The 24392-nt window shown below is 40.5% G+C and overlaps 2 protein-coding genes across 4 annotated transcripts in view; one reads left to right on the top strand and one right to left on the bottom strand.

Moving 5' to 3' along the window:
* Positions 1–24392, bottom strand: part of prkcaa (protein kinase C, alpha, a) — a 121696-nt gene that overhangs the window by 4971 nt on the left and 92333 nt on the right. For all 3 annotated transcript variants that reach the window (XM_047578716.1, XM_047578715.1, XM_047578717.1), the window contains 3 exons: positions 15820–15900; positions 13822–13929; positions 7531–7671 (listed from right to left, as the gene is read on the bottom strand). In XM_047578716.1, the coding sequence (XP_047434672.1) occupies positions 7531–7671; positions 13822–13929; positions 15820–15900 (330 nt within the window). The remainder of the gene's footprint in view (positions 1–7530; positions 7672–13821; positions 13930–15819; positions 15901–24392) is intronic.
* Positions 18304–22911, top strand: LOC125004244 (myosin-6-like). The gene is made up of 17 exons (XM_047578718.1): positions 18304–18556; positions 18721–18804; positions 18939–19022; positions 19252–19329; positions 19474–19557; positions 19695–19778; positions 19905–20009; positions 20112–20195; positions 20298–20381; positions 20486–20590; positions 20962–21066; positions 21171–21275; positions 21418–21522; positions 21609–21713; positions 21881–21988; positions 22106–22231; positions 22544–22911. The coding sequence occupies exons 1-17, from the start codon at positions 18334–18336 to the stop codon at positions 22855–22857; spliced, it is 1983 nt and encodes a 660-aa protein (XP_047434674.1). The 5' UTR covers positions 18304–18333; the 3' UTR covers positions 22858–22911.

Genomic DNA, 24392 nt, shown 5'->3' with positions numbered 1-24392 from the left:
TGAACAACATCAGATAACATGCTCCAAATCTCATTCATCTGAATTACAAACCTGCCCATCCGAATGCTGAACAAACACTGGCACAGCTGTGAAACGGCAAAGAAGTTTTGAATAAACAAGCTGAGAAAATGGTGGCAGGACATCCACCACGAGGCACGCTTTGTCTCCACTAACCTCATAACCGGCTGTGATGCAGATCATTTACTCTGACTTCAGAGATGGGATATGAATGCGTTTGACTCGAAAGCTTAATTATTTTTCAGAATAAAAATAAGAACAGCAACTGCACCAAGGTCACAGAAGGGCTAATTAGTGTGTTCATGAGAGGGAGGCAAGCTGTCAGTACCTAACAGGTGACATCAAAAGTGTTTTCACGTTTCTGTGATGAGGGGAGAAGCAAATTAAATCAGAGGCATGACAATGGATCATGTCACATGGTGGATGCATGAGTGCTGCAGAGGATTTTTCAGCAAGGGAAGAACTTGCATATTTGGATATGGTGGGTGTGCATTTCATTTTTGTAGCTGCTCCCCCTGACTGGGAACTGACATCATGTCAAAAAACTGTTGTGGCAGCACTTTACTAAGACAAATGACTAAAATAGCTGAGTGTAAACTTTGCGAAAGACAGTATGCAGACTCTATCAGCTGTCATGTTTAATTTATTTAGGCATCAAGCGTATCAAATATGTTTGGCCTAATAAGTGTTACAATTACAGGCACATACAACGAATACCTACGAGCAACGAGCCTCTGCCAGGAGCAGCAGATCTATTTGTAAGTGATTTAAGCTGTAAGACCATCAGACAGAACGCCTCCTCTGTGCTCTCTGGCTAATCTTGATAAAATATGCAGTTTTTTTCTCACATCAATTATTTTCAGTTCAGTTGACGATGGTTTCTTGGGTCACACAGCCATTATTAGCACACATTAACAGATTCTATTAAAATAATAGCCCTGGGTTTATGTGTATGGTTTTTTTCTTTTCTTTCTGATTGACAATAGCAGTGCTGGAGAAAGGTTGGAGAAACAGAAATACTAGAAATCAGCATTTATTTCTATTTCAAAACGAATCCACTTTTTGCCGATGCTGCATTGTCTGTGTGTGTTTGATCAGTACTGTTCTCAAATTATCTTAAATATGCTTTCATTTATCATGACTGAATATGGTAAACATAGAAAACGTATATTTGTCATTTATACACAGTATGCTGAATCAGGGACTCTTGAGGCTGGTTGCTTTTGTCTGATAGGGTTCTGTTTAATGTCCCTGTGTTAACACAATCAAATTGCCAAATTGAATTGTTATAATTTCTTGATTTGCTTGTTTTCACTGCAGAGCAAGGAGAGATAAGAGGAAGCACAAGGGACAGTGGATAAGAAAGAGAGGAGGATGAAAACAAAATTCTTCTCTCTCCTCATTAGCTAGTCCACCTACACACTGGGCTCACCAATATGGATGCATGAGTTATCCAGCACACAAACACACAGCACACAATTACACACATGCACACACCTTCTAGTGCCCAGTACACAAACCAATTCTCTTCAGGAACAGCTCTTTTCCAGTTTACCAAAGCACTTCTGGCACTGTTGTAAATCCAAATCCTATGTCTGTGTCTTATGCTGTGTTCACACCAGTCCCAACAGAGCAACAAGAAACTGATTTTCAATGGAATCCGATGATATGAAAGTTCTGCACCGCACTACAAGCAAGACAGATTACATCTCCAGTGATGTAGAGATTCATCAACCAATCAGTCATAAATGTTTGTTCTGACAATTAGTGTTTAAATGGTTGATATTATCAACAACTTTCAATAAAATAAATCTTAACAGGTATGAGTGCATAGCTCAGTGTATGTTCCTGTTTGTGATGTTTTCAGTGATAGGTGAAAGTGATATGTTGAAATGTAACTGAGAGCATAATGAAACCTGCGAAGCCTTTTCAGAGCTAGACAGATTTATCACTTCAGTCAGGTACAGGCGTCTATAACATGGTTTTTCTTGCTTATGTTTTTTTTACCACGGCGAGGACAAGCGTCCATGGACGTCTGCTTCACGTCACACTGACTTCTTTCAAACAACCCAGCAGAGATGAATCTCTACCATTACACCATTTGTCTCTTTTCTGGTTAGTAAGTGCTTCGACCAATAGGGCTGACTGACTCATATAGGAACCCAGCCGGACGTGCGATTGCAGGTAACAGAAACATATCCACGTGTGCTCAACTACCATGAAAACATCCAGTGATTCACAGGGAGAGAAAAGAAAGAGATGGTATGTTTTGAGAAGATATATGAGAAACCAGAGATCGAGAGACCAGAGACCAGAGCTTTAATCATAAGTACTGGGGCAGTTTGACCGGTCTACCAGCTGTGACCTGGCTTTGAAACTCTTGATTCACTCATGACTAAGTGACTTCATCCACTGCTGTCCTACATTCTACACACAGGTTGTAGGAAGTTGTTGTATGTATGTTTCTATCTATCTGAGTGTGTGTGTGTTAAAGTCATGTCAGTCTGTGTTTGTTGAGCTGAGGTATAAAGGATATTTCTATTTTTATTTTCTCCTTCTTGCAAAAACGAGGGGGGGCAGTCAGAACATGTCAGGTGATTTAACAGAGGTGAACACAAAAACACTGAGACAGAAATGTTTCTAAGCTGTGTGTGTGTGTGTGTTGGTGTATTGTCACTGACAGGGGACGTTCGCTCCAAGTCACCACCAACGTGTCAGAGTGAATAGACGGCAAGTTTGTGTGTGGTGTGGACTCTCCTCTGGCAGACACCTGATGGGTAATCGCCAGCATCCTTCAACTGCTGTGTCCCTGTGTACTCTTGTCTTCTTCCATCCATCAACGGCCATCCGCCGCTCCATTAAAGCGACACATTTATAACCCTGACCTCCATCGACATTCTCCAGCACCAAGATGTCCTTTTCTAGATCTCAAAACAGTCATTCCCCGTGACATCGGTCCTCTACTTCCAAGCGATACTGTTGCCAGTGTGCACCCAAAGCATATGTGGGACAAAGCTTCAGCTGCAGACAGTGCTGAGTGTTAGGAAATACTTGACAGACGCGCTTCATTCCTTGTCATCCAGTGGCATTGGTTATTTTCACCACTCACAGCACAAGCTCTGAACTTGTGCAAGGAATGAACGGACTAGAGATGAATTTAAGTGTTGCTCTCAGAAGATAAAAACTAGCTTAAAAGATTAGCTCAGCAAGAACAAAAAGATAAAATTAGATTATGAAGTAGTCCTTGCTGCGTTTGTGACGTTTTCAGGGACATAAATTTGTCCTTTTTGAAAAGCACAGGGCCGGTCCTACATCTCAGATGTCTCATTGTGTGATTCAGTCAGCCCTTATGGGGTGAGACCAAAGCTATTATGCTGCTGATACAACCCCCCGGTTCACAGTGACATAGTGTCCTACATGGGATTTTGACCTACTTTCTCTCATCTTTAATCTTTCCCCTCTCTCGCTGCACACATACAGACACGCACGCCTCTGCACTCAAGCATATTAAAAGAACACTCAGCTACTTAGGATGATAAATGAATGCCTGCCTCCATTAAGAGTTGGGCCAAGACTTTCTGTTGCTGTCTTCTTCTCAAGCTCCCTCTCCCTGAACCCAGTGGCATCGGAACGCTCCATTCAGCTTACAGCAGAACATCTGCCACTTGACTTTAACATACTGTACATCTTTAAAAGTGGAGAGCATGGGAGTATATTAAATACCTTTTTAGTTCATACTGGGGTATAAGACAAAGCACAGCTGAACTCCCTGATTATTGGTGCAGAAAGTTAAAGATACCACAAGATGCTGTGGCTATGCTCCACACCTTTATGCAAACATGACTGATTCTGCACCTGCTGAGACATAAACTACAGACTTTTTTTGGAAAATGTGATTGGAAATACAATTATTCTGAACCCCAAGACAACCCTTAAATATAATGAGTGACTGCACAAACCAGATATACTGCCAATTATATCCAATAACCCACAAAATACAAGGCAGACATGCTCTGTCAACCAGGAACAGTGTTTAAATCTTATTTTCCTAGAGCCACAGTGAGTCACAACTTATCTACATTGCCATCATTTTCTGTGTAGGGGTGTGCGCACGCGTGTGTCCACGCATTCCATGAACCCTGCGCATCCTTTCCTTCGACACTGTTCCAAGACTTTCTGTGACTACATCCTCCCACTCTTTCTCTCCCTGCCTCCATCCCTTTATCCGCCATCGACCAGCAGCTCTCCGTTTGACCTACTTTCCCATCCGTCCCCTTCCAGCCATAAACACCACCGCCCATCCACAAGTGGGCATGGAACGTGTGGGTGTCAAGAGTGGTACTGTCAAGAAATTAGCCTGATTTAATACCAAATTCCCAAGCCGTTAGCTGAATGTTACTGGCATTTAAAGAAGCGCTTGTTTAATTACCTGAAGAATAAGGCTGCACAGTGACAGCACCGTAAATGTGGATCATCACTAACTAAGCGTTAGTGGTGCGCTCACTCTACTGCACAGACTGTGTCCTTCAGACGCTGTCTGAAGCTACAATCCAATGGGCACAGATGCTTTGAATCCCTCAGTTGGGTGCAGCTGCTGTATTGATTGCAATTCCACAGCTGTCACAGGTGGATGAAGTGAGATTGAGCGGTGCAAGATGCACAAGGAAAAAGGAAAGATGATGAGGAGCAGTGGATTAGAGGGGTATGGACAGACTTGGTGAGGGGTGAAAAGAGAGTCACTGGTGGTTTTGGAGTCAGAAACAACACTGTATTACATGGTGCGGTGAGATGGACATGATGGAGCAGGTTATGGCTACAGAGAGCATTTAGAAATGTTTTATTGCTCTTTTTCCATCTCTCTCATCTTTCCAGCGTGGGGCCATGAGAACATGCAGCGTGCAAAGGACATGCACATTTGCATGCATCCACCTCCCTGCAGCTTCACTGTGGCCAGATGTTCAAACACAGAGAGCCTTTCTTTATTTTTTTCCAGTATTGATTACACCCCCTACACAGCAACGCACTCACACTCACTCGTATGCAGCGAATGGACACAAGAGACGTAAATGCAAAGAAAGCTTCCTCCCCTGCTTTTCTCAATCTATTAAGCTCAACTTTCTTTTAACCTTCTCCCACGCATATAGGTTTACTTGTACACACACACAACAAAAGCGCACACAACATGTCCAGGATGCCCTGCACATCCACTCAGACAACATGGAGAAAGAGGTCAGGATTCACCTTGTTAGAGGAACTGGAGCCCTTCAGGGTTGAAACAGAGGAAAACTACAATATTTAAAATGAATACGCAAGGGACACACACACACACACACACACACACACACACACACACACACACACACACACACACAGACACACACAGACACACACATTCCCTGTGTTTTGTCTTTTACATAAAAAATATATGTGAACTCTGTATGAGGTATATGAAGTACAATGGCTTAAAAGCATAGCGAGAAAGCGTATGTGTCTACATGACCATGTGACTTCAAAAGTATGTTTTACTCTGCAGCCTAACGTGTGCATTTATAACGACACATTAAGATCAGAGGCTTTGAAACTACCCACATGACACACCAGTAATTGTGGAAGGAGGCAAGTCATTGTTCACTGACAACCCTGACGACAAATTTCACCTCACTTTGTGTGATGCATAGTGCTGTAGTGTGCAGTGGACGAGTCTCTCCACCATGCCTCTTACATTCTAAACCTAAATTCCTGGCACGGTCATCCTGACAAATGATAGGAGGGACTGCAGTCACATTACATCAGCTATTTCCACACACATGAACGCATCCTGTTTAATACCATCTCCCTCGTGTAATAAGATTTACTGCAACAACATAGGTCTTATTTATATTCAGTAGCAACAACGTGGAGTGCCAGCAACACATCTATCTACATATGTGCTAGTACGCTGAGTGGCTGATGGGTAAGCGCGCGGTGTTTATGGACTGTGGAGATACCTTACACTGCAGCCTCGAACAAACCAGTGTGAATTATCCTGGTATTAAAATTATGGTATTAGCATTATGAAAAAAATTACACTATACACCATTTGTGGTGAAAGTGAGAGTGTCATCATATTTGTTATTGCTCATTTCTGTACTTTACCTTTTTTAACCTGAGTGGGTTAAAGTGTGCTCGCCAAGTCCTGGCAGCGACTACATATTCTCTGCAAGTTTAAAGTTGGTCATTGAATTCCTAATATTTGTCCAGACAGCTAAACGCATTTTAGTTTGCTTTTAATTCGCTTTCACTACAGTGAACTGAAATTCTAACTTCAGATTTCATAGTGTTCCATAATAAGAACCTGTCCACCTCACGTAACATGGACCATGAAAGATCAGTGAATTTGAAGCACAGTAAAAGAGATTTGATCAGACCCGTAGGAAAAAGACTGCCATCTGTGCATACATAAGAATGAACTTTAATTAGTATGTGTGTGCTTGTTCAGTTTCCAGGGTCATGGAAACATCTGAGGAGTTTATACTTTTCTCTTAGCTAGTTAGGCCCAGAGCATCCGCTATACAGATAGGAAACGATTATATGTTCTCTCACTTAACCCTTGTCACTAGTATTCCAAAAAGTTAAAATATTAACTACCACCTGCACAATAGTCACTGACAAAACTGGACTATTAATATGTAACATTTTCCTATAGAGTATGTATTTGTTTAGACTTTCCTCATGTGTGTATATAAATGTTAAAGGCAGGCAACACTTAAATGTTACGTATGAATGAAGATAATCAGGAATGATTTAGATGAATCACTGTGCTTAAGAACTGTAACATGAGAACATTTATCACTTCTGCTTTGTGTTTCTATTCTTATAAATGTGACTGAGGGCAGTCACAATTTGGTAAACAAAGAGCGCACACACACACACACACACACACACACACACACACACACACACACACACACACACACACACACACACACACACACACACACACACACACAAATACTCCTCAAGGGAGCAGAGGGTCATATAATGCCTTGCCATAACAGATTTGTCTTGTAGTGTTGAGCACATCTGTTCTTTTAAGATAGATGCAGCTCAGAAGGTTGTGTGTATTTGTCCTGTGCATCTTGGGCTTATGACAAAGCGCAAAACATCTGTTAATGGGATGTAAAAGTAGGATTTCTACAGGCATACATGCAGGGAACTGACCAGACGGAACTGACTAGATACATTCACCACTGTGTGGATACTTAATAAACATAGTCGTAATAAACATGTTGTGGGTCTTAGTCCCTAATGTAATGGGTGCCACAAAACAACAATAGAAGAAGAATTAAAAGGCAGATAGCCGAACTAAAACTATTGAGGAATTTTCTTGTTTCCACTGATTTAGCTAAATGTTAGTGATACTTCCTTGCTTCCTTGGAACAGAGAGGTTCTATGGAACTGACATTTGAACTTCATGTCATTAGAAATCTAAAGCATCTTTCACTTCTGAAAATGCATGTGCATGGTACTTACCACTTTAGGCTTGAAGGGTGGCTGTATCTCTCTGTTCTGAAGGCGTTCCCAATCGATGCGTCTGAAGAAGGCGTGTTCTCTGATGTCCCTCTCTCCTTCAGGGCTGCATCCCAGACGCTTGGAGGGATGTTTGGTCATCAGCTGGTAAAAAAAAACAACAACAACAGAGGAGTTGAGTAAGGGCAAAGATCCAATAGACAGAAGATCAGACGTCATTTAGTATTCTTACCAAAATTTGGCGGCTTTCTAAAGTAAATGAGAAACACTTTCATTTCTCAGTGTACAGAGAACAGAATGCAGTCATTTTGCAACCACAGAAGAATTAATCCTCTCTCTCATGGTGTTAGCGTATGAGGAAAAACTCCCACTTGTCCTTTTGCTGATGCCCTTTTCACTTTGTAGGTCAGCAGGGACAACAACCAAACAGATGGGCCTGACAAATAAATGATAGAGCTGCTTTTTTCTTTCCCTCTCTGCTTGTTTTGCCTTTAGAGATCTGCTGCCACATCCAATCGAACCACTCACAATGTGAGGACTTGGGTGGCGTGTTGTTAAAAAGCAAAAACAACAAAAAAGAACAATTTCCAACCACACAGAAACAATTCAACATAAAAAAAACTGTCATTGTTGAATTATTCAGCAGAGCAGTAGTATTTATATATAAATATATATTTAATTTCTATTTTTTTATTTTTTATATATATATATTTATATTTTCCAATAATGAGTCAGAAGCTTTAATGATTTTGTTGAGCTTTCAGTTGGATACATGTTGCCTAACTGACAAAAAGCTGACTGTCAGCTTGTTCTTCTAAATGTGTATAGGAAGTTTTCACAGTTAGACTATTTAAAATAGTTTGAATGAAGTCTCCTGTCTCACTGCAGTGATTTATTCTGACTGGGTAGCAAAGGAAGTGCTCATTTAGAGTTGGTTAGAGAACCCGGTCGGTTTCGGTGTTGACAGTCCAAGGACAAAATGACTTATTCATGTACTCTTTGACTGAGCAAGTTGAAGTGCTTAAATAGGCAGGCTTTCTGGTATGGTTTGCAGTGTGTGCTTTCACCCAAGCTGAGAGTGCCTATAGTACATGCATGCATGCATACACACGCACAGGCCCGAAAGGCTGCAGAACCTCTGCTTAAATCCCTAATCGGTGATGCATGCTTTCACACGCAGCTCAGTCACCTTGGCAGCTCTTCAGGCATATATAATACGTTTAGTTATTTGGCCTTGTGTGTTCAATTTTGCTCTTGCTGCAACAAATGCTTTTGTACAGTTTTAGAGCAGAGACAGACAGACAGAATTTCAGTCAGGTTCTAAACTTTACTTCTGTCACAAAGAAACTTTTTAAGCATTTGTAGTCAATAAGTTTTGGCAGCATGGACCTGTTCTGTGACCTTTCTGTCCTTCCACAACCCTATGTTAAAAGCTCAAGGCATGGAGAGCACACCTCCATGTCCTCCCATGTGTGCCTACATGAAAACCTAAGTCACAGGGAGCAGCAGCAGCAGCAAAGACTCCCGCACAGAACAGAGCATGCAACCATGATACAGTATTGGCATTTATAGACAGTCACAGCAAAAAAGGATGATTCAGGGTGGAGGTGGCTTACAAAGAAGCTTTTTGGGAAACAGGAAGGGAAGCCAGGATAAAGCAACTTAAACAGGCGCCTTGAATGAGATTTGTCATTGATGTTGCTGAGCCGAGAGGTCAGCTGATGTGAACTGAAAGATGAACCTTTAGCTGATGAGCTGGGTTACTAAGCTGAGCTCAACGCTTCGCTGAAATCAAATGACGTAATGCAGTGGTAATAGATTCTGATGAAATTATATGAAAGTCGCTACATTTCACGTAGTAAGAACTTGGAGTCTGTGGTGGTATCGCTGTGCAAATTCACAGGCCGCACACTGTGACTCATGTTCCATCATCCAACAGTGACAGAGAGTAGGCAGAGCTAATGCACCCGACTCATCTGTGTATGAGGTGGCATAGTGATTTTTCCTTTGCTCGAGCTGCAAGAAAGTGCTAGCATGCACCAACTGTCTGGGTCTCTGGGAAGTGAGTTTCTAAAGCACACCTGCAAATACCGCTTACTTCGTTTTTTTTTTTTTCCGTTTTTTTTTGACACACTGTGTGAACACATCTGCTTATACAAACTTTAACAGTGGAAACAAACTTGGAACACAGGTTGTGCTATATAGCATAACATAAGACTGCCTATTCTGTAACTAGCTGGAGTGTGTAAAAATCACCCCATGAACCCTGGGTGAAAACCTTAGAGGAAGTAATAACAACAAATATACCTCGACAGACACTGGGAATACCTGCAACATCAATGCACAGTCTGCAAGTGCCTTGAGGATCGGACACAAGACATTGTCCTCTGATCTAAAACAGCTATTAACAAAAGACAACCACAACTGCGTGGCTGCTTATGGACACACTTAAGGATTGGTTTAATCATAATAAGAATTGTGTAATGCATTTGCCTGGCTTAGGCTGCAATGAGTACTCCAGTTTGAACCAGTGTCAAGTTCAGTTCAGTGCATCGATCATTCTGACCGACTCTATTTTAATACTCTTTCACTCTCCTTCTCTCATCAGTTTATCTGATATTTAATGTCAGAATGGAAATATTTCCAAAAATATATCCAAAAAAAAAAAATTATCTTAAAAAAACAAACATTTATATGGTACTTTGTTAAGGAACAGAATAAGATGTTGCTATATTACAGTGTGCAAAGGTTATATTTATTTATTTATTGTTGAACCTATTGAAGACTATTTTATTTTAAGAGATGTACAACATTAAGAAACAGCTCCACTCTCTGCGGACCCGTCAGTGCTGTGGGCTCAAGCACATCTACAGTGTGCATATAGCAGGACATCTGTTTACAGGGAAGGAAAAGACATTTGCAGCTTTCTATCTGTTCACAGGACTGTCAGAGGCAGTGAGACCGCATCCCGCTGCTAACACAAGGATGACACGCCTCACACCTTCAAGTGTCCTTGACTGCACGCCTCCCGCCGTCTTAACTGTTATGTTAAGTTGACGTGTAATCACCACTGGAAAACAGAAAATCTACCGTTGATGTTTTATTGGGAACATTTCATGAGCCTGTCACTCAACTGCTAACACTCATATTTTAGCGGCTCCCTCATATCATGACCCTTGAGTTAACAGTTTGGTTGCGTGTGTTCCAAAAGTTTATATAACTTTGACGCCACCCTGCTGATCCTGCTGAGTACATGAAATCATTAGATCTGATGGGACAGGAGAGTGTGGGAGTCAGGAAGACAGAGAGAAAATGAGATAGCAGAGATTGGATAGGTACATCTGAGTGATTCAGTGCATTAAGACAGCTAACACATGTGCCATCATCGTCATCATCTTTTAAGACCAATTAGTTTGAGTAGGTTTTTAATAGCTATGTAGGAGATGACCACACACAAGCTCTCAGCTTTCAGGCTTTTCTGGAAAACACATGGTGAACCTGTTCTCCTCTCCAACATCACTTCTCCTGCTTCCTGCTCTTATTCATTTCCCCTCTCTACCTCCCTTTAACCCATTCTCCTTTTTGCTTCTTTCTATTTCCTTCTCCTTCTTTGACGTGTCAGGCTTCTGGCAAGCACTTGGTATCCATTAAGAGGAAGTGCAGCAGCCATGCGAAACAAGGGTTGGTGACACAAACACAATCACAGTTGTGTTTTCAACACTTCAGAGGACGTAACATTGAATTATATTCACATCCCGGACACCTAAATTTAAGCATAACCACAAATTTCCTAACCCTTCTCTCACATTTAACCCCAAAAATGAACAATTACGAATACTTTTCGTCCCCTACTGGGAATAGACCTCACAAAATCAATGTGTAAGCAGAGCTATGTCCCCACATCATGGGCATTACAAGAACACACACACACACACACACACAAATACACACGCATGACTGAGAAAGGACAAAAGAAGGAAAAAGTAAAGACATAGACAAAGAGGAAGAAGTAGGGTTGAGGAAGAGACAGGGAGACGAAGCGCATTATGGTACAGCTCATTGAGTTTGCACAGCCTCTGGACAGAAATAAAACTGCCTATTAAATTCCTTGAATGCATGCAAACACACAAATGTGTAATGTTCAGCTTTTTTACAGCCTGAATAAACAAATGAATATTTATCTAAACTATATGTGTATGTATATATTATTATTGCTATGGTTACCAACAGTCTTGTTTTCCAGTCAAAAACTCTCCTGCAATTAATATGTCCATATTCATACTGACCAAATACTTGGTGAAGCTCATGTCATCAGTGATTGTGACTCCACAGCTGTCAGAACACATCATATCTAATGTACATCAGATCCAGTTAACCTTGGGATGAACATGTTTTGGCATATTGCCTTTAGAGGTGTAGCACCACTGAAGGTCATGCATGCAGGCACTAATGTGTGAATGTGTCTGAACGCACCCTACACATGATCTGCCTGTTGATAGACGCTCACCACCAGTTGATCAGGTCTTCATGGACGTTATTTAAAATAACAGACAGCCATTGATTCAACTGTGTTTTCATCTTGGAGGCTGTGGTTTCTAGTTCTATTGAAATGTATCATGTGGTACCAACTCAAGTTTCTATTATTTTGACAACACTATATAAGTCAGTGAGGGAGGCTAAATAACAGAAACACTTTAATGTTTAATTCAATCCAGTTTAACAGCACTACAAATAACATCCTCTAAAATAATTACCAATAGTTCACCAGGTGTCCTAAACGTCAACATAAACTGAATATTAGAACAGTCATGATGGGGACATGCAGGATTGTCATATTAGAATGCATTCCTATTCACTAGCGTGCATAATGAACTAGTGAGTGTATATATGAAGGAAAGAAATCCACTGTGTTTCAGTAAATCCATCAGTTATGCGTCTTCAAAATACACAAAAAGCTTGTTCCACTTGCAGTGTCCTATAGATACTATCACCAAGAATCTGACAGATTGCTTGTTCTTGCACTGACTCGCTGTATTGCTTGGTTTGCCTCTGTCTGTGGAGGTCTAGTAGCCACATAAACGAAAGCTCACTGAAACAGAACTGTTACCTGTTTGTTCAATGAAACAGCAAAACTGTACATGCCAGGTAAACACCTCGTGACCTTGTATTGATACGATTTTATATTGATAAGTGTCTTATTAATGACTTCAGTTCTTGTAGATGTATTTGTTTGAAATGTTAGATTACTACCTCTGACTTTGCTAGTATTAATAACAGCTGTTATTGTTACATCACATTGTTTGTTAAAGGGAGACATACTCAACACTGTTTTTTAAAATTGATGAGGCAGACAGGCTGCTGAATAATTTACATGACTAATTTCTTGAGCGGGATTTCCTTTCAAACCGTCTATGTCTGTGCACATGACTTCCCAGTAGTTGAAAGTCATAGTGGTTACACAGGACCAACTAGTGCCTGGCTCTTAAGTAAGTTGCTTTGCTGACTACTATGAATTTAAGTACAATCTTCTTATGAGTTGGGTGATTCTATAGTTATATATTGTTCTAATTCTGACTTCTAGTATTTTAATATTAAATTAATATTTAGTATACTAGCATATATAATCACTAACAATCATTATAACGTGCATGTATGAATGTATTTATGTCTATGTGAATGCGTATTCATGTGTTGGTAGACCAACTGTAATACGTACTACATATGCTAATCTATATGTTAATATTAGTATTAAACTACAATATTTATAGACTACACTACACTACACTACACATATTTAAGACATACGGAGCTACTCGTGTCACACCTGTGATGACTAAAGTATAAGTCATAGACAGAGGCACTCAAAAAGGTGAGAGAACTTCTAGATGAGTTCCCAGAAAACAGCAACATTTCACCCTTCCTGCAAACTGAACTAGACCTCTTACGTGTTACTGCTGATGTCAGAAAGCTAAAAAAAGCTTTCCAGCAGTCTGTCAGATCTTTTCCCTTAAGATGAACTAACAGGAAGGGTTCACAGCTCTCGTACATGAAAATGAATTATTTTGGCTTCATTGATGGGTACGAAATATTTAGAGTTTATACTGGGTTCTCAACCCAGTGGGGGAACAGTGCACTTAAACAGGACACTAGAAAATCAGGTTTAAGTGCATTTTGCACAAAGCACTAATAGAAACTGCTCTGCTCACATTGAGGTAAAACATTAGTCGACCGTTTCTTTTCGTGCATTCTACCCAAGTAAGTTTTTTCTGAAAAAAACACAGAACGTCCACTCACCCCTTTGCAGATGGAGATAGCTTCTTTGGACAATGACTTTGGGTAGGACACATTGTGCTCCATAATGGACTGGAACAATTCATCCTCATCCTCACCATCAAATGGAGGCTGTGGGTGGAAGGACATAGTAGATAAATAAGTGGTTCTCTTAACAACCTTTTGCTGTGAAGACTTAAGTGTGACTGCATTGCACCAAAGGGATCTGAGTAATTGTGTCCCTTCTAAATAAACATAAAGAGAGTGTAAAAACATGACATGTTTGTCCAAAAAGGATAAAATGAGCCAAAAAAAAAAAAAAAAAAGCCAGAAACTGAAAACTGAGAATAATATCGAAGTTTCACAGGAAGACCTTGCGCGACAAATGGAGTGGATGACCCAGCTTTTCTCCCTCCTGACCAAGTCGTTATCATCAGTAACCATAATGTGTGTGTTTTGACAGTCCATAAAATGAATTATTCGTCATTTCCACTCCACTGGCCATTTCGACCAGAGGTAGCGCGCCTGCACCATACCTGATTTCACACAAAGCAGAGGGATTAGAGAGGACGGGACTATCTGCATAAGTAAAAACTTTGTTAATTGTTTAACAGCTGACATTGGTTCTTTAAACTGAGGAATGAAACCATATGCATCCTCCCAATTTGCTTCGGATGGGAGCACTATTGCATTTACTTTTGGCCTTTTGGAATGGGGGTCAGATCTAAATAAGTCATAAATACCTGAGTACATCATCTACTACTGAGTATCAGAGACATGTTTTATTGAAAGGTACAAACTTTTGTGGATGGGATGAGGTATTTTTATCAATCCAACTGAAATAAGGCCACCTTTAAAGAATTGTCTTGAAGCGGTTCACAGTAACTCAAATGAAAAGTACACTAAGCCATGACATTATAGTCAGGTCAAGTCGATGCAGTCGATGCAATTCTTGTTCTTCTTATTATTCTAATAGCTTCTATACAGTAGAGTGGTTTTAAAATTATGCTGCTCTTGCAAGGCTAATCTAAGGTCACATTGTTCCATCTTAACTACCATGAGCACTAAATCCTTCAGTTTCAGCCCAACTGTTACATGAATATAAAAAAGCATGGCTATTGGACTAAAGGTAGGTGCAACTCCTCATAACATTGCATGTCCTCCTTTTCTTGACTTGGTCTATTTGAGTCCAAAATAAGCACTCCTCTGCCAGCCAATAGTTCACTGAAATGTTCACTTGAACAGCTATGAACATTGCCCAGAATATTGAGTCACGTCCTCCACATCCAGGAATAAATTTTATTATATACTTATATCTAGCACAAACATGCCAACAAATGCCAATCAGTCGAGTTTCGGAGGTCGACACCCCTTGCAGCCTGAGGAGCTACCAGACAAAAGGTTTTCTGTATTGTTACTGTCTTTTAGTACAAAGGTACAAACAGGTAAAATGTCCAAGCTCAGATGAAGATTAGAGATTTAACGTTTTCATCATTTCAGAAGATAATCCATGGCTGGAAAAGCTTTGAAGAACTCAGTTCCAGCAAAAGAAGTCCCCCACGTGTCAACTGTCACCTATTTATCTAATAATTTAATAAACCACTTATTGTTGTTTCTCTGACATCTGTTTTCCATTATTTGTTACCCTCTGGCTCCGTTGTGACAGCGACGAAAGTCTCCACAATGTCACTTTATAATGGAAAAGGAGTTATCTCCCCACAAATAGAGGCAGTCACACAGTTAGTTTAGGTGAAAACTGACACTGAATGAATGGGTTCAAGGTCATGGCAACCTGTCTGTGCCATGTGGCAGGTTTTAGACTATATGCGTCCCTGTTTGGTATTATCCCACTTCTGGTGGGAAGGTCTTTGTGAGGCACCACCTGAGTAAATTTGGACCTTAAATGTGGGAAAATGTAGGTAAGAGCAAATTGTCAGCAAACCTGTGTTTGCGTAATGTAAGAGGCATTTACATAACAAGCACTATTGTGTGTGTGTGTGTTTGTTTGCGTGCACAACTCACCTGTCCTGCCAGCATTTCATAGAGCAGAACTCCATAAGCCCACCAGTCTACAGAGCGTCCATATGGTTGATAGGCAATGATCTGTGGAGCAAGGAAGAGAAAAACTTAATCAGCTCAGCTTAGTCCAAGATGAATTCCTGGGAAAAAAAATCAGAAAATAAAACAACACAGGCTGCAGAGAAATTCACATTAAACAGATTTTTGATGTTCAGCAATGACCTCCTCATACACATCAGTCGAATCGGAGCAGTCTCAATCATACCAAAGAAGAAGTTAATCTAATGCTTTCTACTGAGCATGATGGGTTAAAAAGTTCTTTTTTTTTTCATTGGAATGTTTTAAATTTATCTGGATTTTTACTATTGAGCCTTTCGCATTGGTGGATTATTTAGTTTTCGAATCTACCAGGCAAACAAAAACTACTCACTACATAAATGTAATCACTTTGGACCTGTTTTCATATACAAATTCTGTAAATATGTCAGTGCGTCATACATGCATTACAAGCACTTATCCTTTACTGTGTTACCCCACCTGCACTTATCATTAGATAAGACACGTAGACCACATTGTTCAATCATGATGTGTATGTCTCTGTTCAATCAAATCACTTTTGTGAACAGGTCACAAAGTAAAGGTTTTGATACTTAACAAGTAATTCTATATCTTCAGTAGTACAATTTCAGTAAGCATCTGCAATATACAGTCTAATATACAGAATTACTGTGCAATACCCAAATAGATGCAAAGGCCCAAAATGTATTTTTCAAAATACTCTTGATGAGATGCTGCTGGTATTAGAGCATGAGAAATATGAAGTTTGAAAGCCGTCTTCAAAACCCTTTGCAATGCATTAAAAACTCACAGACAACATGCTTTGTTCAGCGCTCAGCCTCAGACAAGGTATACAGTAGAAAGCAAAGGCGTGACTGCTGCTGTGACTAGACATCAAAGCTAGATGATCCCTAAATCAACTAAATCGTGTTAAATCACCTGCAACAATCACGCTCATATTTGCCAGGGATGAACAAAGAAGACAGGACGCTCAGCATTCTGACAGGAAGGGAGCATTTGGTGTGTGGGGAGGGAGAAGATAACATGTGCCAGAAAAGAGTCACCGTATATCATTTTACAAGACACAAACTCAGGAGTTCACACAGAATGATGTGGCTGCAGTGGAAGCTCAATAACACACTTCACACGTTTCCAAACAAAAACAAGTTCAATACGGGGAGCGAAGACTCACACTGGCAAGTGTTTGCACATTAGAAAGCCCGTCTTGATAGTGTCTTGTGAGGACTGACAGCACTAACTCAGTCTGATTGGACTGTAAAGTGACTATTAATCTAGGCTCTATGAATTAGTCATAGCCAGTGTTCCTTCTTTCAACAAACTTTGGCTCCTGCTGATGAAGTTCAGTTACCACTGCCAAAATGAAAGCCCTAATAATTAATGGGGTGTCATGCAAAACGCTAGTCATAACACACTCACACTTCACGTTCAGTTGGCTGAATAATGAAGCAAATAAATCTTTAACCTTTTAAGAACGAGAGCACGGAGAGGAATAAATATAAAACATGCAGGAACTTAAAATAGCATATACACCTCTGTTGGAAAGTTAAAGGAAACCTTCCTTAACCAACACTCTCTCTAAAGTCACTTTCTCCCAAGGTCAGAACTTCCATGCAATCTGAACCCAATTACACATGTTTACTGGACACTTCGCACATCCAAACATTGCGTGGACATTTATTCTGTGATTGACTGCAACCATGTGCACCTCATGCATTTCAGGCTCATGTATGTCACACAAGCACATACACTATGACCTGCAACACACAGACAATATGGCCACCAACACACACAAACAACTCTAGGGGTGCAACATCATAGCTGTTGTACATTGCTTTCAGTTGCTAAGTGGGTACCAGCTGACCTCTGCCACATACATGCTGCCCTGGGACACTCCTCCAGCTTAACAACACACATACTGCATATACAAACAAGTATGGGCAGCGTACGCGAGCAACTCACACAAACTGTTTATTAATACACATACATTTCTGCTGAACAATTTGCCTAGGTGTGTGGAAGCAGATGTATCAAAAAATTTGAAGCGTCATGCCTGACCTCCGCCTTTCCCGTGGGAGCCCACACACACACTAAAGGCTAAAGGCAAGCACGTGCACAACCTTGCATGCACATTTAGCATGCTAATGTGCAACTGCCTGTGATAGTTCTAGTAGCAAAAAGATGCTTTTATACAGCACACATGTTCTAGGAGTTTGTAAAAATAATACTACATTTTCATGACAGCCATGGTGTGATGTGTCCATGATATTCATCATGGGGTAGCCTCTTATCATTTCACGGCGTGGGCATGTTTACTGGACTTCAAATGGCCAGCTACAAGTAAACAACATCCAGACCTTGCGCAACCTTTCACACGGTCACCTCATGTTTAAAAGCCGTCATGCAAGTGCCCCAGTTGTCACAGCTGTGCACACCACAAAGATGAGGGCTGTTTTACTCATCCTGCTTGGCTGCTGCCTGTCTGAGCCTGACATCCTGGGACAGACATTCACTGCTGCCGCTGCTGCTACGTATACTCAGGATGAGCTGCCCACTGAAGCAGATAGTTTCATTCTGCTAAAAGAATTGATAGCAGCTTTGGATGAACAAAGAAATGAGCTGCGACACACCAAAGAGCAACTGGCGCAGCTTCAGAAAGTACAGGGTAAGTCTGGAGGTGTAGACGAAGGATGCAGAGTTTTCTGCTTTCTGTTTTCTGCATCCTCTCTCAGTTGTTTTTCTAAGACTGCATGGAAAATATGGTGCTATCACTTTGTATTTCACCTTCAGTCATGCTCAAGTGCATTCTTATTGTTATTTACTTTGCAGAACCGAAATCTGTGGAGACAGTTACTGACGGGGCAATAGAGGAACTACGGACACAAGTGGTGAAACTACAGCAAGGCTTGACAAGTACATCTGGATACAGACAATTTACTTAAATGATTGCTTGAAAAAACAGCACTTGGTATTACACATGCATCTCTTTGCCTAATACCACTACCTGCATATTTGATTTTGTATTTGATTTTAATTATTCATTAAAGACCACGAAACCAGACTGAGACTCAGTGAGATGCTGGAAGAGGAGCAGAGGAACCAGGTGCAGCAAATAGTGCTGCAATACACAGGTAATAGAGATGTACCCACACAACTGGTTGTATAATACTTGCACTCAAAACTGGAACACTTGATGCCAAACCACAAAACTAACAACAATAAAAAAAAAAAAAATAAAAAAAAAAAAAATGAGATGACTCTCCACCTCTGAATATCTTTTTTCAAACTATCTTAAAATTTTTATTGCTTTCATTTTTTATTTACATTCTTTTGTTATCATTATTTGTCCTTGCTGAACAGTACTGGAGGCTAGACTGAATGCCAGTGATTTGGAAAACCAAACCCTACGGGTGGAAGAACTCCGGAAGCAAAGTCAAGGTAATGCAACAAACAGGTCAATTATGAATGACCAGTGAGGCGGATTCCACTCTCATCTTAGCTTAGCACATCTCACCGCATGATTTATATTTGACAGAATTATTGAAGCCATGCATTATTTATTACCTCATTTCTAATAAATAGATCTGAGCTCCAGACTTAAAGAGCTGGAAAGTAGATGTGGAGAAATGACTGCGGAAGTGAAGGCACTGCAGGTTGCTGATCAAGGTAAATTGACCACACTGACATTTATGTGTATGTGCTTAATATTTTCAAATAAATGGTGGGGTGAAAGATGTGGCTGTTTGGTGGAATAATCTTGGTTATTCAATATTTCATGTTCGATTCCACCATAAAATGACAAGGTCTGGAGGCCAGGCTGAACACCACTGAAGCCCAGACAGCGATGCAAACAGTCCTGCAGGCACAGTTACAGACTGAAGTTAAAGGTACACGACCATGACTAGACGATGGCCACTGTAAGATGCCCTCAGACTCTGGACTAATGATTATAGAGATCACATGATAGATTTAAAGTTGAGAAAAAAAAACCCTGACATCCTTTTAACTGTCAGACTTGGAGTCCCGACTGAATTCTAGCCAAACTTTAGTGGAGGAACTAAAGGTCCGACTTCAAAGCACAGAGACAGAGTTGGGGGCAATGAAGACTGCTGATAAAGGTAAAGTAATACAAAAAAACAGATTATATTTAAAATACCCTCATGCAAAACATTCGCTGAATGCAGAAACAGGCATTGTAGTGTTACTTTTTTAACAAACAGAACTGAAGACTGGACTGATAGAACTTGGAAAAACGATGGGAGATGTGGACACAGATGTGAAGGCGCTGCAGACTGCCGATCAAGGTAAATGAACTGCTATTTATACCACTAAAAGCAGATGTTATTATGAGATAACTGTCTCTGTGGTTGAGGATATCATGTTTTATTCCTCCACGTACTAACCAGAAATGGAAGCCAGACTGAATGCGACTGATATCCTGGCAGAGACGCAAAGAACCCAGATGGCACAATTACAGGCAGAAATGAAAGGTCAGTTAACGCACTGAGAGATGACAGCAATTCAGCACTCACACTGTGAATCAAACAAATCAAGGCAAGGTCACTGAAGTATCAATGTTCATTTTAACTGTCAGAGTTTGAGTCCAGGCTGGAGACCAGTATCAGTTTAGAGGAGGACCTGGCTGCCCAACTGGGAAACACACAGATCCAAGTGGAGGCACTTAAAACGGTTGATCTAGGTAAACACAGATTCAACATTTGGTGGAGATTCTTATTTCCATATGGACAATAAGATATTCATGTGCAGACAGTTTCCTACTATGCCACTGATGGAAATTCCCATGAATTTTCCATGACCTTTTCATGATTAAGTCAGAGCATTTCATACTACAAATTCAACCTCTGGTTTGTTAGTGGGCTGAACAGACATGAATGGCCAAGTAATGCAGTATCTGTGAAAAAAATATGACCAAAAATCTCCATGGTAAATCTTCCTAAATATAAATAAAAAATAAAACAGAGCAGTGGCTTGGAATAGAGATTCAACTAAACTCTTTTGTTTTATCTTATGATATGATTACATATTTTAAATTTTGCCCTTTAATCAAAGGGTTGGATTCCAGGTTGTCAGCCAGTGAACGTCTGTCAGAGGAACTGAAGATTAGCCTTAATGACACAGTGAGAAAAGTGGAGAATGTCTCTGCAACAAATCAAGGTAACAAGTTATATTAAATTACGGTGTATTACCCACATTTTGCTCATCATAATAACCAATTGCTGAATTGAACTGGTGAATTGAACTCTTTTTATTCCAAACAGAACTGGCAGGCAGACTGGGAGTCATTGAGAGCCTGAGTAATGAGCTAAGGAACAAAACTGAAGTCATAGACAGGGAAGTGAATGCCCTCAAAACAGCTGATCAAGGTGGGGCTTTAGAATTAAAAATGACATTTAATTATGAATGTGTAATTACCTTATTAGGGAATTACTTTTAATTTGATCTCTTCGAATAAAGTGAGACATAATGGGAGAAATAATGCAGCATGTTCTTCATATCTTCCACTAGTGCTCAATTCCAGAGTGAACGCCAGTGAAGCTTTGGTCAACGAAATGAACACACGCTTTGGAGTTACTGAAACTAAAGTGGAGGAACTGGAGAAAATGAAAAATGGTTTAAAGTCATTCATTCCTATGATGTGGCTATTATTTTTGTCTTTAGGTTCCATAATGTATCTCATACAGTCCCTGATCCCACAGACCTTGACACTAGACTGACTGCTGCTGAGATCGGGGGCCAGGAGATGAACACAAGGCTGGGAAAAGTGGAGGCAATGATGGAGCAACTTAAAGCAGCTGATCTAGGCAAGCACATCAAACCTGCTCACATTTTACAGGATTTGCTTTTTGACAAAGTATTGTGCACTGCAGTGTTGCTCAGTTTATCTTCATTATGTTGCTTTATCAGTTTAGTTATTAATTGACATGCAGCTGACTTCACAGGGATTTTATTGTGCTAAATGTATTTTCAGAGCTGGAATCTACACTGGAAGCAAATCAGGCTGTACAAGAGCAGCTAACAAATAAGGTTGATCAAACAGCTGCAGCACTGGAAGAAGTGAAGACAACAATGACTGGAGGTACATAAGGACATGAGAAGATGAAGATTTACCCTCCATGGAGTTTTTTTTTTTTTTTTTTTTTTTTTTTAAATACATAACATGCTTTTTAACATCATGTCTTCTCTTTTTTGACAGAACGGGTGGCTTTCTCAGTTTCCTTGCAAGAGAACCAAATGCACATTGGTCCATTTGGCACAGAAACTACTCTTGTCTATAAGAAAGTTCTCACCAACATTGGTAATAGCTATGATCCCACTACAGGTAATGTATTATAGTAACATATTTCAATTAGCCTCCATGTCCTTAAATGTCTGTATGAAACTTTCTATGTCATTACCTAAATGCAGTGAAGTCTGTGTTGAACTTGCACAAGGTTCAGCTGTTGTTTTTTAATTTATAATGATGCTCCACCCTTCACATTTAGCCACAGCTACTGTATAAAACCGCTTTCAAAGAAAATGATAAAGAAACAAAAGCTCTCAATGTATATACGATGTCTCAAATATTCCTACATATATCATAGCTTTTGCAGTGATTGCTAACCTTCTTACATTTTTAAACTTACATACACAGGTTTCTTCACAGCTCCAGTAAGTGGAGTTTATTATTTCACCTTCTTCTCTCACGCTAATGGAGGGAACCCTAGCTTCTCAGCGCTGCGCAAGAATGGTGAGGTCGTTGTGGGCATCGCTGAACACCCGACTGGCTCTGACCTCACTGATAACGGCTCTAATGGGGTGGTGCTGACTCTTCGGGAAGGAGACCGGATGGATGTGCGCTTGGAAGCCAGGTCCTGGGTGTGGGCCGACAGCAATCGAAACTTCTGCACGTTTACTGGCATTCTGCTGAGCAGGACGCCCAGTGTTGTGACTGGAAGAACGCTGTAGCTTAATGCCTCTTGAATTTGAAATACAACTCCTCGAATAAAGGACAGAAACTGGTTTTGTTTCAGTGTATGTGCTTTACATTCACAGTGTTTTTTGAGGATTAGACTATGTTGTTTAAAAAACAATTCTCTCTGGGCTATATTTGTTTGGAGCTCAGCTCATATGTTAAAAATTCATATAGTACTGAATGAAGTTGCATGGATTGACTGTTGACATGTAACTCTAGAAGTCAGCCCACAACACATAAAATGAATGAGAGTATAACCCAGAATGATAGCACAATGTCAAAATGTGAATAAGTGTCCACTTCCTGATCCATCTACATAAAAGAAAAGGACGGTGCTAATTCTCTGCTTTCTTTCTAGTGCTTTCTTTTGCTTCTTTCTACTAAGAAGGCAGGAAGGTTCAGAGGAGAAAAGTTCCCTTGCTTAATCATGCTCATGTATTTTTAATTAGCTCGAGGGTCACAGACTCCGTAGTGAGGGAAACCTCGAGGTGAATTCCCTGAGCTTGCCTGATCGAATCCTTCTTGCTGCAAGGATCACACTGACCTTCAATCTAATCTGGCAACTGCCAGCACACTATGCTAGACACCACCACACTTGAAAATGAGTTGAGAAAGGATGACATCTTTGTGATGTGAAAGCAGAGCAACAAGTGTGTGGAATGAAACAAAACACATTCCGCTTGGGACTATCAGGCCTTAAAACAAAGACAGATTAGTACCCCAACAGGTGAAAACAACAGTCAGCATTTGAGGCATGCCAGATCTTTCATGTGAGGCCTCAGTTTGTTTGATACACGACTGATCTGCTGAGAGGAAAATGTTTTACTATAACAGTGTGAACAAGGTTAATGCTAGACAGCATGTCACTAGAGGTCTATTTTGACATGGCCCATTTGTTGAACTGTGTCACTGAGATTTGACTTCACGGTCTCTCTAGCAAAATGGTGTGCAAAAAGGAATTTAAGCAAGGAAGGAATGCAGACACATCAGGTCAATGTAGCGAGGAGATGTGCAGCCTCATGTCAACTCATGTCATGGGAATGAAAACAGAGAGGAACGGGGACAGAGGGACTGAGAGATGGCGAGAAGTGATGGCATGAACAAAATAAGAAAGGGCACGCGCTCTTTTCTTATGATTAACCAAAAGTAACGTTTTCATGGTATTGTCACATTGTCATTTTTTTTTCTCTCAGCAGTCAATGTGAAGAAAGCATAACTGAATAAAAGCGTATTAAACGTCAGAAAAGGGCAGGGATGCCGATGAGATTGAGGCAAAAAGAAAAAGCAAAACAGAGGACAATTAAAGTTCAGCAGAAAAGCCTGTTTAGATCAGTTTCAGGCCATTGTGCAGGGCGCTGTGCAAATGTGACGCTGCTGTGACTTGCTGCCCTTGCCATCGCCTGTCTCCGACAACACCAGTGGACATTTACAGTTTCAGGCACGGTGACCTTCCTACTCTGAACCACCATGTTAAGTTTAGATCTTCCATTCATTTATTATGTACTGGGATGTTTGTTTACTTTGCAGT

The sequence above is a fragment of the Mugil cephalus genome, chromosome 2 (genome assembly GCF_022458985.1).
Source record: "Mugil cephalus isolate CIBA_MC_2020 chromosome 2, CIBA_Mcephalus_1.1, whole genome shotgun sequence".
Classification (NCBI taxonomy): Eukaryota; Metazoa; Chordata; class Actinopteri; order Mugiliformes; family Mugilidae; genus Mugil; species Mugil cephalus.
The sequence above is the reverse complement of the archived record's forward strand: the minus strand, read 5'-3'. Positions and strand labels throughout refer to the sequence as shown.

Coding starts and splice junctions, on each gene's coding strand:
- LOC125004244 (XM_047578718.1), top strand. CDS start 18,334: ATGAGGGCTGTTTTACTCATCCTGCTTGGCTGCTGCCTGTCTGAGCCT. Junction 18,557..18,720: donor GCAGCTTCAGAAAGTACAGG/GTAAGTCTGGAG, acceptor TTTACTTTGCAG/AACCGAAATCTGTGGAGACA. Junction 19,330..19,473: donor ACTCCGGAAGCAAAGTCAAG/GTAATGCAACAA, acceptor TCTAATAAATAG/ATCTGAGCTCCAGACTTAAA.